The sequence below is a fragment of the Trichomycterus rosablanca genome, chromosome 10, assembly GCF_030014385.1.
Source record: "Trichomycterus rosablanca isolate fTriRos1 chromosome 10, fTriRos1.hap1, whole genome shotgun sequence".
Taxonomy (NCBI): Eukaryota; Metazoa; Chordata; class Actinopteri; order Siluriformes; family Trichomycteridae; genus Trichomycterus; species Trichomycterus rosablanca.
The window spans coordinates 15,347,918-15,361,397 of NC_085997.1; the positions used below are offsets into that span (position 1 = coordinate 15,347,918).

Here is a 13,480-nt window from a genome sequence, read left to right on the forward strand (position 1 = left end):
GAACGAAAAAAAAAAAAAAAAAACACGGGGAACAACACGTGCACGTTAAATAGATTTCAACAGACATTATGCAGAAATACTGAATTTTGAAAAGGTAGTCATAGTATTTTTAGTGTAATATGTGGATACAGTGTGAGTGAGAGCCATTTGCCAGAAGGCTAACATCTTTGCTCTAAATGACACTGCACTTTTTATTATAAAACTGTATTTTTTTTTTTTGTGTTAGACATTAGAGAATAAACTCATTTTTGTCAATTCTGACTTTCAGTGGTCACTTAAGTCTCTGTGTCTATTTCGTATTGACAACATTGTCTTCTGTAGAAGAGAAATTACAATTAGGTGGTGTCTAATAGGTCTCGTTATTAAATATTATTTTGTATGATGTCTAATGCAGTGCTGCTAGATGAGTGATAGGGTGGCACATTTTCCAGTTTAAACTGTTTAAAATTAGTTATTTAAATTACAGTCTGCAACATTTGTAATATTTGCTTGTAATATTTTGTATATTTGTAATATTTTTGTAATATATAACATTTGACAGCTGTTAATGAAATACAGTGGAACCTTGATTTAACGGATTTTGGATTTAACAGACTAAATCTGATAAACCAAATGTCTGGTCCGATTGTTTAAAATTCCCATGAGAAGACCAGTAGTTCAGTAATTGTCCTCTAGCCGGTGCATGTCTCTCTGTTTACATGAGTGATAAGCTTTATTTTATCAGGAGGCTCGCTTTGTTCTTGCCTTTTTCTCTGTGTTTGATGCTTAATTTCTAGTTCTAGTGCTTATTTATGCACCAGCACTGCTCCAGTAGCCACCAGTCCCCACTATATGATCACGGCAAAAAAACATCACTTCACCACACAAGTGGTGGTAGTACAGTACACCAATTTTAATATTTATTTACAGGTTTTACATTACATATTTACATATCTGTTTATGTTGTTCATTTTACTGTTGATCATATGTGCATGTTTAGCACTTTTGTGGACCTCAGTGCTGTGTTTTGATATATTTTCGCACCCCCTGGGAAAAAACCTCACTGTTTTGGATAATCGCATTTTTACGGACCAGTGCACCCACTTTTAGTCCGTTAAATTGAGGTTCCACTGTAATTATTAAAGATTAAACATCAAAAACTTAAATGTCTTATTCACAAAAATAATTTGACCCTAATCACCTCAGCCCCTCTGCACTATTTATCCTGTTCTCCATACTGAAACAGAAAGTTATAGAGAGTATACTGTAGATTACAAAGAAGTACAAAGAAGGAATTAGAAATGTAATATATGACAGAAGAAAATAAGTGGGGAAGATATGAGGTGAGATGGGAAGTGTTGAAAAGACAAGGGAAAGAGAGTATGGTCAGATTATGAAGTGTTTGGTTAAAGAAACGGCTCAGATTGTTGCGTATCTGTTACTGTTTTGGAGAGGCGTGTTGGAAAGGATATTGGGGTCTTAGTCTGTACTGTTTAATATGTAGTTTTTAATAGTATTGTATGTACCAAGATGTTTTACCTCATTAATAGTGATATACAAAGGGTTTCCAGTTTGTTTTAAGAAATTAGAGGCCATACCTTAAAGTAAAGCCTTATATTGATAAAAAAATATATTTAAATTTTACCTTAGTAAACTGTTATTTGGGCATTGCTGGTGGTAATGAGAGCTGCTATGCAATGTTGGTGTAATTAAGATGATAAGCAGAGGTTTACCTTTATACTGGTATAAGATGCATCAGAATCAAACACGTGTAATTACGGGACACAGTTTGACATTGAAAAATCTCCAGATTATCCATTGCTAGTGCAACCTTCTTGTTTAGACAGTAGAGGCCACAATTGTATTGCAGCAATAAATGCTCATACAGGCACTGCCAATCATATCTGTGTATGGACACCTGGACGGTCAACAGCACAGCTAAGGTTTTATTTCCAATCTCAGCAGTGGACCACCTAAATGTTGAAATTAGTGATTTTAAATGCCATTTGTAACTAAAAGAATTAATCAAACAATAACTTCTTTGTCGGTTATAGGTAACCGTGGTAACTGTTAATGTTTTTTTTTTTTTTTTTTTCAATTCCCCCCCCAATCTAGTCATGTTCAATTACCCTGATTGCGTCCTCTTTACTGATTCGACCCTTCACCGCTGACTGAGGACGCCTCTCAACTGACATACGCCCCCTCCAACGTACATTCAGTACAGACTGCATTTTTCACCTGCACGAGTCGAGTTCATACACTTAACGGGCACTGTGTATGGAGGGCCACACCCCCATCAGCATTATTTCTCAGCCCTGTGCAGACGTCATCAGTCAGCCAGCAGGGGCCGTAGTTGCACCAGTTATGAGGACCTATGATCCGACTTTCTTACCCTCTAACCCTGAACAACAGCCAATCGTTGTTCATGCTGCCGCCCAGTCGGAAAGGCAGAGCTGAGATTTGATACAATGTATTCGAAACCCCAACTCTGGTGCTCTAGCGTACTTTACCGCTGCGTAATCTGAGCAGCTGGTAAACAAATTACCACAACAAGCTGTGTTGTTTTGTATTCACTAAAAAGAAGAAAATGCTTTTTAACTACAACTAAAACATAATGTACATAGACCTCTGTGATCTATGAAACCATGGCTTCACTTTAAATTCACACAGATTACTCACACAGACTACATTAATAAAATAATATTTTAATGATACTAAACAACAAAATTCTGCAGTATTATCTTGGACACATATAAGCAGCATACACACCACAGTGGGTGCAGGACAGACACAGCAAAACTGATTAATAGGTCTCTCAGAATAACTTGCCCTGCATAGTGTTTGCTTATTAAATATGAATGCTGAACCTTCTGATTCACACATCCTTCTATTCCTTCTTAAAGTTGAGTGGATAAATGGATGAGACATGCTTATTGTTTGGACAGCACACTAAACCCACATTGTGAGACTTTTCACTTTCTGTAATGAAAGCTTAGAGTTCCATGTAATGTTACTGCCGGTGTAGATCAATCATGACCTTAATCTTTCCATGAAATGAAGGGCATGTATAAACCCTAGAAAGACTATAGTAATACCAGTACTGTAATGGTTCTGTGGCGTTTGTGGGACTTACCACTCTTCCCCGACGTCACAGGCCTTACAGAGCAGTACAGAGCTAGGCCTTTAATACTAGGCCAGCTCGTTAGGGTGGACGACCTGCAGCTGCGGCTCCCTTATTTAAGGGTACGCCGCCTGGCTGCAGGTGTCGCACCTTTTGTCTTGTTTGTTCCTTTTGTTTTGGGCACTGCGGTGTCCGTGGGGACTGCTGACGGCTCCCCCACGCTTCTTTTGTAGTTTTAGAGGTACCCCCGGTGGCATTAGGCCATCAGGGTGTGTAGACTGCAAGGTTGAGGTAATTAGCTTTTCTTTTACCTTCTTAGAAGTAGCGTGGTGCGATGTCGTGCAGTCCTCGTACTGTTTTTATTTTACCCGTTAGCATTTAGCATTAGCGGGTGAAGCCAGCCCCGTGACACGGCGCTGGTCCTCTCACCGCTAATGACTACCTAGCTAAGCTAGCTGTGGTATTCGGCAGCCGGTGGGTGGCGTCTCGGTAAGACACTCGGGTGGTCTGCCAGCACCCCCGGTTCGAATCCGCACTAGGAGCTTGTGTAACTGCTTTGTTAACCGGTTTTCTTTACTCTGTTTGTGTGCTTTAACAGATTGGCTCTAGCTGCGGCTGATGAAGGAGCCGTCTGTTACCCCGAACTGCGCCTGAGGCGATTTCGGGGCTTTGTAGCGTAAAACATGTAGTCTGGGATTCTGCAACCGCTGGGTGGCGACACCGCCAAGCGCGTGGCCGTCCTGCCAACTCACCCGGTTCGAATCTGCACCCTTTTCGTGGGCTTTAACAGATTGGCTCTAGCTGCGGCTGATAACGGAGCCGTCTGTTACCTCGAACTGCGCCTGAGGCGATTTCGAGGCTTTGTAGCCGAAAATAATTGTAGCGCCTTAAGCGCATGAAGTCATCTGCTTTCCCCCGCGGCAGCAGCGCGCTGGTTACGCGCCCGGCTCTCACCCGAGCGGCCGGGGTTCGCGCCCAGCGTCTTTTAGTTTTCTTCTTTTCTTTTTGTTGCTGCCTGCATTCCCCAGCTAAAGTCCATCGGGGTTCCTTATGTTTGTTTTTGAGTTCTGTCTTGTGTGTGATGTTCTGTGTTTTCTGTTAATAAATAAACTTTTATTTATTTAAACCTCCACGCTTGAGTCCTTTCTCTCCCACGTGACAAGTACAGCATGTTACTACCACATTATTGGTTCATCATCCAAATAATATCTGATCATTGTTTGTACAGAGCAACATATAGACAAGAGTCAGTAATTGTTTTCCCAGAAAATGCATCTACAAACCCCATTTGTTTGTAAAAGTTCCAACATTTTGTAAAAAAGAAAGAAAAAAAAATTCTATGTGATTTGTTAGTTCTTTTAAACCTCTTTTCTAACTGACAAAAGCACAATGTAAATAATTTTTATTATTTTGGATGACTATAAATCACATAATCAGCATAATTTGAGTAAACAAAATTAAGAATTACGTAAGATTTAAAATTCCTTGGTTTTTTGCACTGCTAAAAAGTAATTGTCAAATTAATGTACTGTACATGCACATTTTTAAAAACACAACTTGCACTGAAATTATGCTAATTATATGATTTGTAATTAAAAAAGAAAGAAAAAGTTGACTAATTTCTGCTATTGGTCAAGCTCCTACACTGATATAATTGGCTTGTCTGAAGGAGGGAGGGCCAGAAGGATTCCTCAATACTGCTGCAGTTATGACCTCTGCTGTCTGTTCGATGGCGACTGCACAAAACATGGTGGATGATGGAGATCGGTGTGCGACTTCGTGTTTGATACTGATTTCTGTGTGAAATTACCTCGTGCAGTTGAAAAGAAGCGGCCGGCTACCGCATAGGTGTCGGAGTTACAGCCCTCAGGAGTAACTAGATTGAAAGAAAAATTGAGGGGAAAGTCGACACCGCTTCTGGACATGGTTAACATAAGGCTTCTTTTTTGCACAGTAAAGTTTTAAGTGGCATTTGTGCATGCAACTCTGTATTGTAGTGCTTGAAAAAGGTTTGCCAAAGTAATCCCTCACCCATCTGGTTATATCAGCTTTTGCTGAGTTGCGGTCTAAATTGCCTCCTTACCAATTTTTTTAAAATGTGTTGCAGGCCTGAAATGCAGGAATGGAGGTATATTAACAAATGAAATAAAGTTGAGCAGACAAAACATGAAATATCTTGGGTTCAAACTGTCGTTTTCTGATTTGTTTTCTGTTATAAGCAGTTTGGCTAAAAGGGACTAGTAGCATACAAAGCTTTGTGTAAAGAGAAATGTTTTAATACAATTGGCTAGAAGCCACTGCTTCTGAAAGCTTTATTTTTTTCCATCACTGGTTGAAGTCCAGTGTCAGAGAGCTTTATAGCTACTACAACTGTAATGCAACTGCTTCAGGAACATAACTTTTGAAATACATAGATTTAATTGTGCTAAAGTTCTGTTTTAAACTTTTGTAAGTATACATTGTTGTTCTGAATAGAGAACTTTATACTGACAATGTTGTAGATTATTTAACTTAATTGATTTTGTTCCAGCCACTAATATGTAAACACACACACACACACATAAAGCTCAGACCAGTCAATGCTATGGTTCGTACATTGTGCTTTCCTCAGGCTATGGGACTTGACAAGTGTTGATGCACATGGCTGAGCAGGGCCCATGCTGGGTCAGGTGGTGTCAGGCCTCAGGTCTTTCTCATGATACACACACACAGCCTGTACAGCTCTCAAAGGGCCCCTCCATCGACAATAAGCAGAGGAATGAAATATGTGTTTGTTCATACTGTTTTAAAGAGGTCTGGTTTGGCCCAGCACAAGTGGGTGCGTTTCCACTGTGCAGTTTACGGCTGTAGCTTTACTAAGTGTGTGTGCATGTATGAGAGAGAGAGATAGAGATGCAAAGTGAGAGTAAAAGTGAGAATGTACAGCCACTGCCAGATACAAAAGAAAACAGTTATGAAAATATTTCTTTCATAAAAAATAAGCAACAATTTGTGAAAGCACTTAATAATGAGAGTCAAAATAATGAGACAAGATAGTCCAACAACATAAGAATCATGTTAATTGCAAACAATTTTAGAATTTCACCATCTACATAAAATTATTAAAATACTAGCAATTATGAAAATCCAGCAAAGTCTCTCTGAAAAGCTTTATTTCACTAAGCTTCAATTCCTTAGACAGCACTGCTTAATATGCTTCTGTAATGAATGCAACCACACAGGCTTGGGAATACTTCAGTCAGTGTACACAGTATGTTGCTCCATGAACATAAAGTTAAGGCTTCTCTATGCTAAGCCAAAGTTTTCGTTTATGTGCCTGTTAAAATCAGCTTGTTTAATTATTATTATTTTTCTCTGCTACCCATTTTTTGGCTCACGATCCACCTAAGGGTCGCGACCCAAGGTAGTCAAATAGTTTATCTTTTGTTTTTACTACTTTAATTAAATTCTTGTATCTAACCAGCTGATTTCTGTTTTTATTTTTTTTAACACTAAATTGTTTTTTGAATTTGTATAAATATTAGGTTAATAATGTGTTGCATTATGTATGAACAAAAGTCAGCAAATTACCAGGTAAGAGAAATTTAAAGTAAATATTAAAATTAACTATCAGTTTATTTCACATCTGCTCTGGTTCTGTACAGAAGTGGTACTGAGGGATGCCTGTAATGATAATGTACATGTAGGCTGTAACTTACCTTTGTACCACACATTATCCACCTCTGCTTTTTTAATGTCAAACATAATTTATTATCCTGTGTTTATTGTGTTTTTAACAAGTAAATACACTTGACATAGAGTGAGTGAAAGTACTGCTAGTGCTGTATTGAATACATAGAATCCATGTAGAATTACTTATGAGGAAATCAAGACTGAATTAATTAACTCTTAATCAGAGTAAAGGCACCTAAGTAAAGACAAACTGAAACATTATAAACTTGATCCACCTTTTTACATTATATGTGGGATTATTGTCAATGCATGCATCAGTTATGTATGAAAGAGTGCAACCTGGACTTATTTAAACTAACCAGATACTCCTTTGAATTAAACCATCTCTTGTTTTTGAATTACAAAATTACAGACGAGGACTAAGACTCCAGACAGATGCAGATAGGTTTAGTCTGATATCGACAAAGCAAGCCTTAATCAGTTGTTTAAATACTGTAATTTACTACTTTTAAAATGCACATACTAAATTCCAGATACTTGGACCATAATGGGGATCACGTACTAAAATAAAAACATTTTCATGTGACCCTCACAAAGCCAAATGTAATGAAGATAGAGACGTAAATAATTAATTGATTAAAATGTTATTGATTTGTGCTATCAGTTAAAAAGGTATTTAAATTTTATTTTCAACAGCTAATGATTAATTTGATTTGTGAGTAAAGCTGTCTATTATATACTTTAAATTGTTCCAGCTGTTCATGTTGTCAAGCAACATAATGTTGGCAGAAAATGTTAATGTGAGTGATTTTGGTATTCTCTAACGATGGACTGTTTGCTGCTGCTTTTTTATTTAAAATCTATATTCTGACTGATGAACTTGTTTTGGCATGGTGTTTTTGGCATCTGTTCCATATGACTTCCACTTTCACTGTGTTAAGCAGTTTTACACACTAAAGCTTTGTTAACATAAAGACAAACTTGCAACCCTTGATGAAGGTAAAGTACTTACTTAAATACATTTATAAAGATAAAATACCCACCCTTAAAACTATTTTACAAGTAAACCAAATAAAACAAATGTAGTATTACTACCCCTTCTAGAAAGTGGGATTCAGACCAAGCAAGTGCACTTGGCTTAAAGGACTAAAGCCTAAAGAGAGATGCTGTACTAGTCAGTACTTTGTGTTTCAGAATCGCTGACTGTACCTGTAAATGCAAAATAATGAATATTCTCTCAGCATTAAGGTTTGTATGTTACGTTGGTTAAATAATGTACCTTTCTTTGCATTTGTCTCTGTGTCTGACAGCTGCAGCCTCTGGTGAAAATGAAGAACGGGTGTTTCGTGAGCGCATGCGACCTCGAAAGCGTCAGGGCGCTGTGCGCAGACGCGTCCATCAGGTTAACGGGCACAAGTTTATGGCCACTTACTTGAGACAGCCCACGTATTGTTCCCACTGTAGAGATTTCATCTGGTAAGATGTTTACTTAATCTCTATCTCTTTAATTTTCTTTGTATAACTCTTTGATTTTTTTTGTCTTTATTATCACCTCATGTGCAGCAACCAGTCTCTTTAATCTACAGCATTTACAGATGTGGGATGATAATTACAAACACAATGCTTACTCATATGCTAAGCAAACAAAATATGAAAATATGATAACTGTTTGAGTACAGTATGAGCAGATCCTGAAATTGTGCATTCACTGTGCAGTCAGATCAACAGGTCAAAATGTGGGTGCTTCATAATACACATGTATTATGAATAGTTTTATCTACCGATTGGAAAATTTCCCATTATTTTATTTTAATAGACTTATTACTAATTAACATGAACAAATACTTGATCATTAGAACAGCAACCGGGGACGCAAAGAGGCAGTGCTAGTGTTTATTTACCTTATTTACCTTATTCTGGGATCCTTAGGGCCAAAAACTGGTGGTGCCCCTTGCGAGAATAGTGTCAACTTACCCTATCACCACTAACATCACCTTCACATGTGCTAACTTGCCTATAGTAAAAACTGCCTTATTGTGCAGCATAGCTGATCTAAAATTTCTAGCTAGCAAATTTTAAATTGCATAAAACTCGATAAAATATAGGCTTAAGTCTTAGTTTTAGGCTTTAGTGTTTTGTGCAAGATAAATTAATCACTGGTAATTTCAAACTCCTTTTTAACACACAAATGGCTTACTGTACACATTTATTAATCTACTTTATTTACTTTCTATATATTTATATTAGATATTAGATTAGATTAGATAAATATAATTTCAATGTATTCATATAATGCTCAGTTAAGCAAGCCCCCATTACTCAAATTTATCATATTCATAGAGCAGACAGACAGTTATGTTTTTTACAGTCAGACATTTGCATAACTGTATGTTTGTGAAACTCCAGACAACAGTGAGCCTGTGTGACACCACACAATGTTATCTTTTCATCCTGCAGCAAGTGTGCCTATTTCATATGTGACTCTTTTTGCTTTACTTTAGTAAGATCCCCCTCTACTGGTCAGAGGTGGCTGTGCGCCTTTGGTTGTGGTTCTGAGCTGTGGAAAATTCAGACATGTATCTGGGTTGACAGAGTGTGAGATCTGGTTTGTCTAACAGATGTTTTGTGTGTTGTTTTTACAGGGGTGTGTTAGGAAAACAAGGATACCAGTGTCAAGGTTGGCAACTTTTACTTTCTCATGTTTACTAAGCCTTCTTTACTCTTCTTTTAGTCAAAATTGCTTGTACGATGCAGCTAACAAATAATGGAGGCCTGTTTCAGTGAAAAAAAGATTTTTCATAGCACAGATTTTATTGCTATCATTAGAAAAGCCTAAATTCAATGACTTGGTTAAAATGCTCTGCTTTTTCTACTATTTTCTACTCTTTTTCCTTATTCCGTACATGTATTATTGTTATTATTTATTGATTTTTTATTATTTTTATTAGAACATTCTCAAACCAAAAATTCTGTTAGATACATCTATCTGGAACAAACTTGTATTTGTATTTTAACATTGCTCTGTCACTCTGGTTTTTGCAGAGCCTTGTCAGTCATATATAGCAACCCGGCATGCATTTAAAATGCCCTACTTTACTACAAAATGCAACCTTTTTTTTCTATGTTAGCACATTCCCTATAATTTGACTGCTTTCCAAGTGTATAGTTTATTATTTTTACAAATTCAAAGCTACTGTTAAACTATGCACCCCAAACAGTGCACAATTTGTACCAGGGACTATTTATATAATTGGCTACAGCTTTAGTACATTAAACACTAATGTTAAGAGCACAGACTGCTTTGACAAAAAGGTGCACTTTGCATTGCACACCTTTCCTCTTGTATATCCAGGCTCAGTCTTCTATATAAGTATATCTTGTACAGTATATCCAACCTTTTTACGTATTTGAATTTGTGTTTTTTTCTTATAGTTTGTACCTGTGTCGTTCATAAACGATGTCACGAGCTCATCATCACCAAGTGTCCTGGGTCAAAGAAGCAAGATGACACTCCAGAAGAGGTCAGTGTTGATTCTTCTTTGACGATCACGTGTTCATTTATTTTTATGCACAGATGATGTGATTAGTGGAAAGTGTAAATACATTTGTTTATGCAAATCAGGTTGATTATCTCACAAGTGCAGTTTAAATATAGCATTGTCTCTTCTTAAATATAAAAAAAAACATCATATTAATAGGGTAGGTGGTGGTCATTTTAAACTGCACAATATTTCTGGACCCCTCCTAACAAAATAACTTAATGCTTTGTTTAAGAGAAAATAACAAGATAAGTGAGTTATAAATTAAATTAGCAAATGAAGCATAAACTTTGTAGGTAATGTATTTTCTGTGTACAGGTGGGCTCACAGCGCTTTAGTGTAAACATGCCCCACAAGTTCAGTATTCACAACTATAAAGTACCGACCTTCTGCGACCATTGTGGCTCTCTACTGTGGGGGCTGATGCGGCAAGGACTACAATGCAAAGGCAAGTTTATAATTTCATTTCATTTCATTTTTACACTTTACCATGACTTTATCCTGGTCAGGGTTTCAGTGGTAATGACGTTTCCGGTATCACTGGATGCTTTGCAGTAGCACATCCTGGACAGATTGCCAATCCATCACGGGGCCTCTGCAATATACAGTGGGGCCAAAAAGTATTTAGTCAGCCACTGATTGTGCAGGTTCTCCTACTTAGAAAGATGAGAGAGGTCTGTAATTTTCATCATAGGTACACTTCAACTATGAGAGACAAAATGAGAAAGAAAAAAAACAGGAAATCACATTGTAGGATTTTTAAAGAATTTATTTGTAAATTATGGTGGAAAATAAGTATTTGGTCAATAACAAAAGTTCAACTCAATACTTTGTAACATAACCTTTGTTGGCAATGACAGAGGTCAAACGTTTCCTGTAAGTCTTCACCAGGTTTGCACACACTGTAGCTGGTAATTTGGCCCATTCCTCCATGCAGATCTCCTCTAGAGCAGTGATGTTTTGGGGCTTTCGCTGGGCAACACGGACTCCACAAATTTTCTATGGGGTTGAGGTCTGGAGACTGGCTAGGCCACTCCAGGACCTTGAAATGCTTTTTACGGAGCCACTCCTTCGTTGCCCGAGCGGTGTGTTTGGGATCATTGTCATGCTGGAAGACCCAGCCACGTTCCATCTTCAATGCTCTCACTGATGGAAGGAGGTTTTGGCTTAAAATCTCACGATACATGGCCCCGTTCATTCTTCCCTTAACACGGATCAGTCGTCCTGTCCCCTTTGCAGAAAAACAGCCCCAAAGCATGATGTTTCCACCCCCATGCTTCACAGTAGGTATGGTGTTCTTGGGTTTTTCTTCTTCCTCCAAACACGATGAGTTGAGTTTTTACCAAAAAGTTCCATTTTGGTTTCATCTGACCACATGATATTCTCCCAATCCTCTTCTGGATTATCCATATGCTCTCTGGCAAACTTCAGACGGGCCTGGACATGTACTGGCTTAAGCAGAAGGACACACCTGGCACTGCAGGATTTGAGTCCCTCTCGGCGTAGTGTGTTACTAATGTTAGCCTTTGTTACTTTGGTCCCAGCTCTCTGCAGGTCATTCATCAGGTCCCTCCGTGTAGTTCCGTGTAGATTTTTGCTCACCGTTCTCATGATCATTTTGACCCCACGGGATGAGATCTTGACCCCAAGGGAGATTATCAATGGTCTTGTATGTCTTCCATTTTCTTACAATTGTTCCCACAGTTGATTTATTCACACCAACCTGCTTGCCTATTTTAGATTAACTCTTCCCAGCCTGGTGCAGGTCTACAATTTTCTTCCTGGTGTCCTTCGACAGCTCTTTGGTCTTGGCCATGGTTGAGTTTGGAGTCTGACTGTTTGAGGCTGTGGACAGGTGTCTTTTATACAGATAACGAGGTCAAACAGGTGCCATTAATACAGGTAACGAGTGGAGGACAGAAGAGCTTCTTAAAGAAGAAGTTACAGGTCTGTGAGAGCCAGAAATCTTGCTTGTTTGTTATTGACCAAATACTTATTTTCCACCATAATTTACAAATAAATCACTTAAAAATCCTACAATGTGATTTCCTGGATTTTTTTTTCTCATTTTGTCTCTCATAGTTGAAGTGTACCTATGATGAAAATTACAGACCTCTCATCTTTCTAAGTAGGAGAACTTGCACAATCAGTGGCTGACTAAATACTTTTTGACCCCACTGTATTCCCAGCAACCACCACCCAGACATAGCCAAAAATATCTGTATGTAGATGCTTGACCGGCTTATAGCATTGCTGTAGAAAACCCTGGATCCCAGTGGACTAGTGTAATTTACCTTCACCACCTGACCTCCACAGTTTATAATCAATGTGTTCAAATCAAATACACTAATTTTATACAGTTTTTAAATAATGTATAAAAGTATTATTAATTAAATGTAGTGTTGTTTATATAAATCACTGTTTTGGGTGTTTATATCTCTCTCCTTTTTCTGTGTTTTAGTTTGTAAAATGAATGTACACCGGCGTTGTGAGACCAATGTAGCTCCTAATTGTGGAGTGGATGCTAGAGGGATTGCCAAAGTTCTGTCTGATCTTGGAGTGACGCCAGACAAGATCTCCAACAGCACCCAGCGCAGGAAAAAGGCAAATAAAGCTGTCCATACATAAATACAGTAATGGTGGTGGTGGTGGTGATGCATAGATGTATAAGATTAGACTGTAATCACAATAAAAAGCTCTGAAATACAGACACGTGGAAAGTATAATAATTCATGTTTTGACTATTGACTACAGTTGACTCCAGGGCAGGATGCCCAAGCTGCCACTTCAGAAGGAACCTCATCAGAGGAATCTGATCGATGCAAATCAGCTCCTACATCACCCTGTGAGCAGGGTAATCAGCAACTTATTCTCACACTTCATTTGTTTAGTGGGGAATTTGCCTAGTGGGGTTTTCATTTAATTAAAATTTGTACATAAAATAATATATAGGGTAAAATGTTCTCATTTAAATGGTTTAACTGGCCGAAAATCGTCTTGACTTAATTGTTTTAGTTGATCCAAGAATACAATTAAAACTACAGTGTGATTAATTGAACATCGTATATCAGTTTATGCTATTACCAGATAATAATTTTGTTTTTGTTTGTTTATTGGCAGTTTAGACACTGATCTCTGTAAAGCTGCCTATTGTTGTCTTTTGTTAATA

The 13,480-nt window shown here is 37.8% G+C and overlaps 1 protein-coding gene across 2 annotated transcripts in view; it reads left to right on the plus strand.

The window, feature by feature from the left end:
* Positions 1 to 13,480, plus strand: part of prkcea (protein kinase C, epsilon a) — a 90,170-nt gene that overhangs the window by 47,773 nt on the left and 28,917 nt on the right. For both annotated transcript variants that reach the window (XM_063002861.1, XM_063002862.1), the window contains exons 3-8: positions 8,083 to 8,248; positions 9,415 to 9,449; positions 10,205 to 10,293; positions 10,630 to 10,759; positions 12,773 to 12,915; positions 13,066 to 13,165. In XM_063002861.1, the coding sequence (XP_062858931.1) occupies positions 8,083 to 8,248; positions 9,415 to 9,449; positions 10,205 to 10,293; positions 10,630 to 10,759; positions 12,773 to 12,915; positions 13,066 to 13,165 (663 nt within the window). The remainder of the gene's footprint in view (positions 1 to 8,082; positions 8,249 to 9,414; positions 9,450 to 10,204; positions 10,294 to 10,629; positions 10,760 to 12,772; positions 12,916 to 13,065; positions 13,166 to 13,480) is intronic.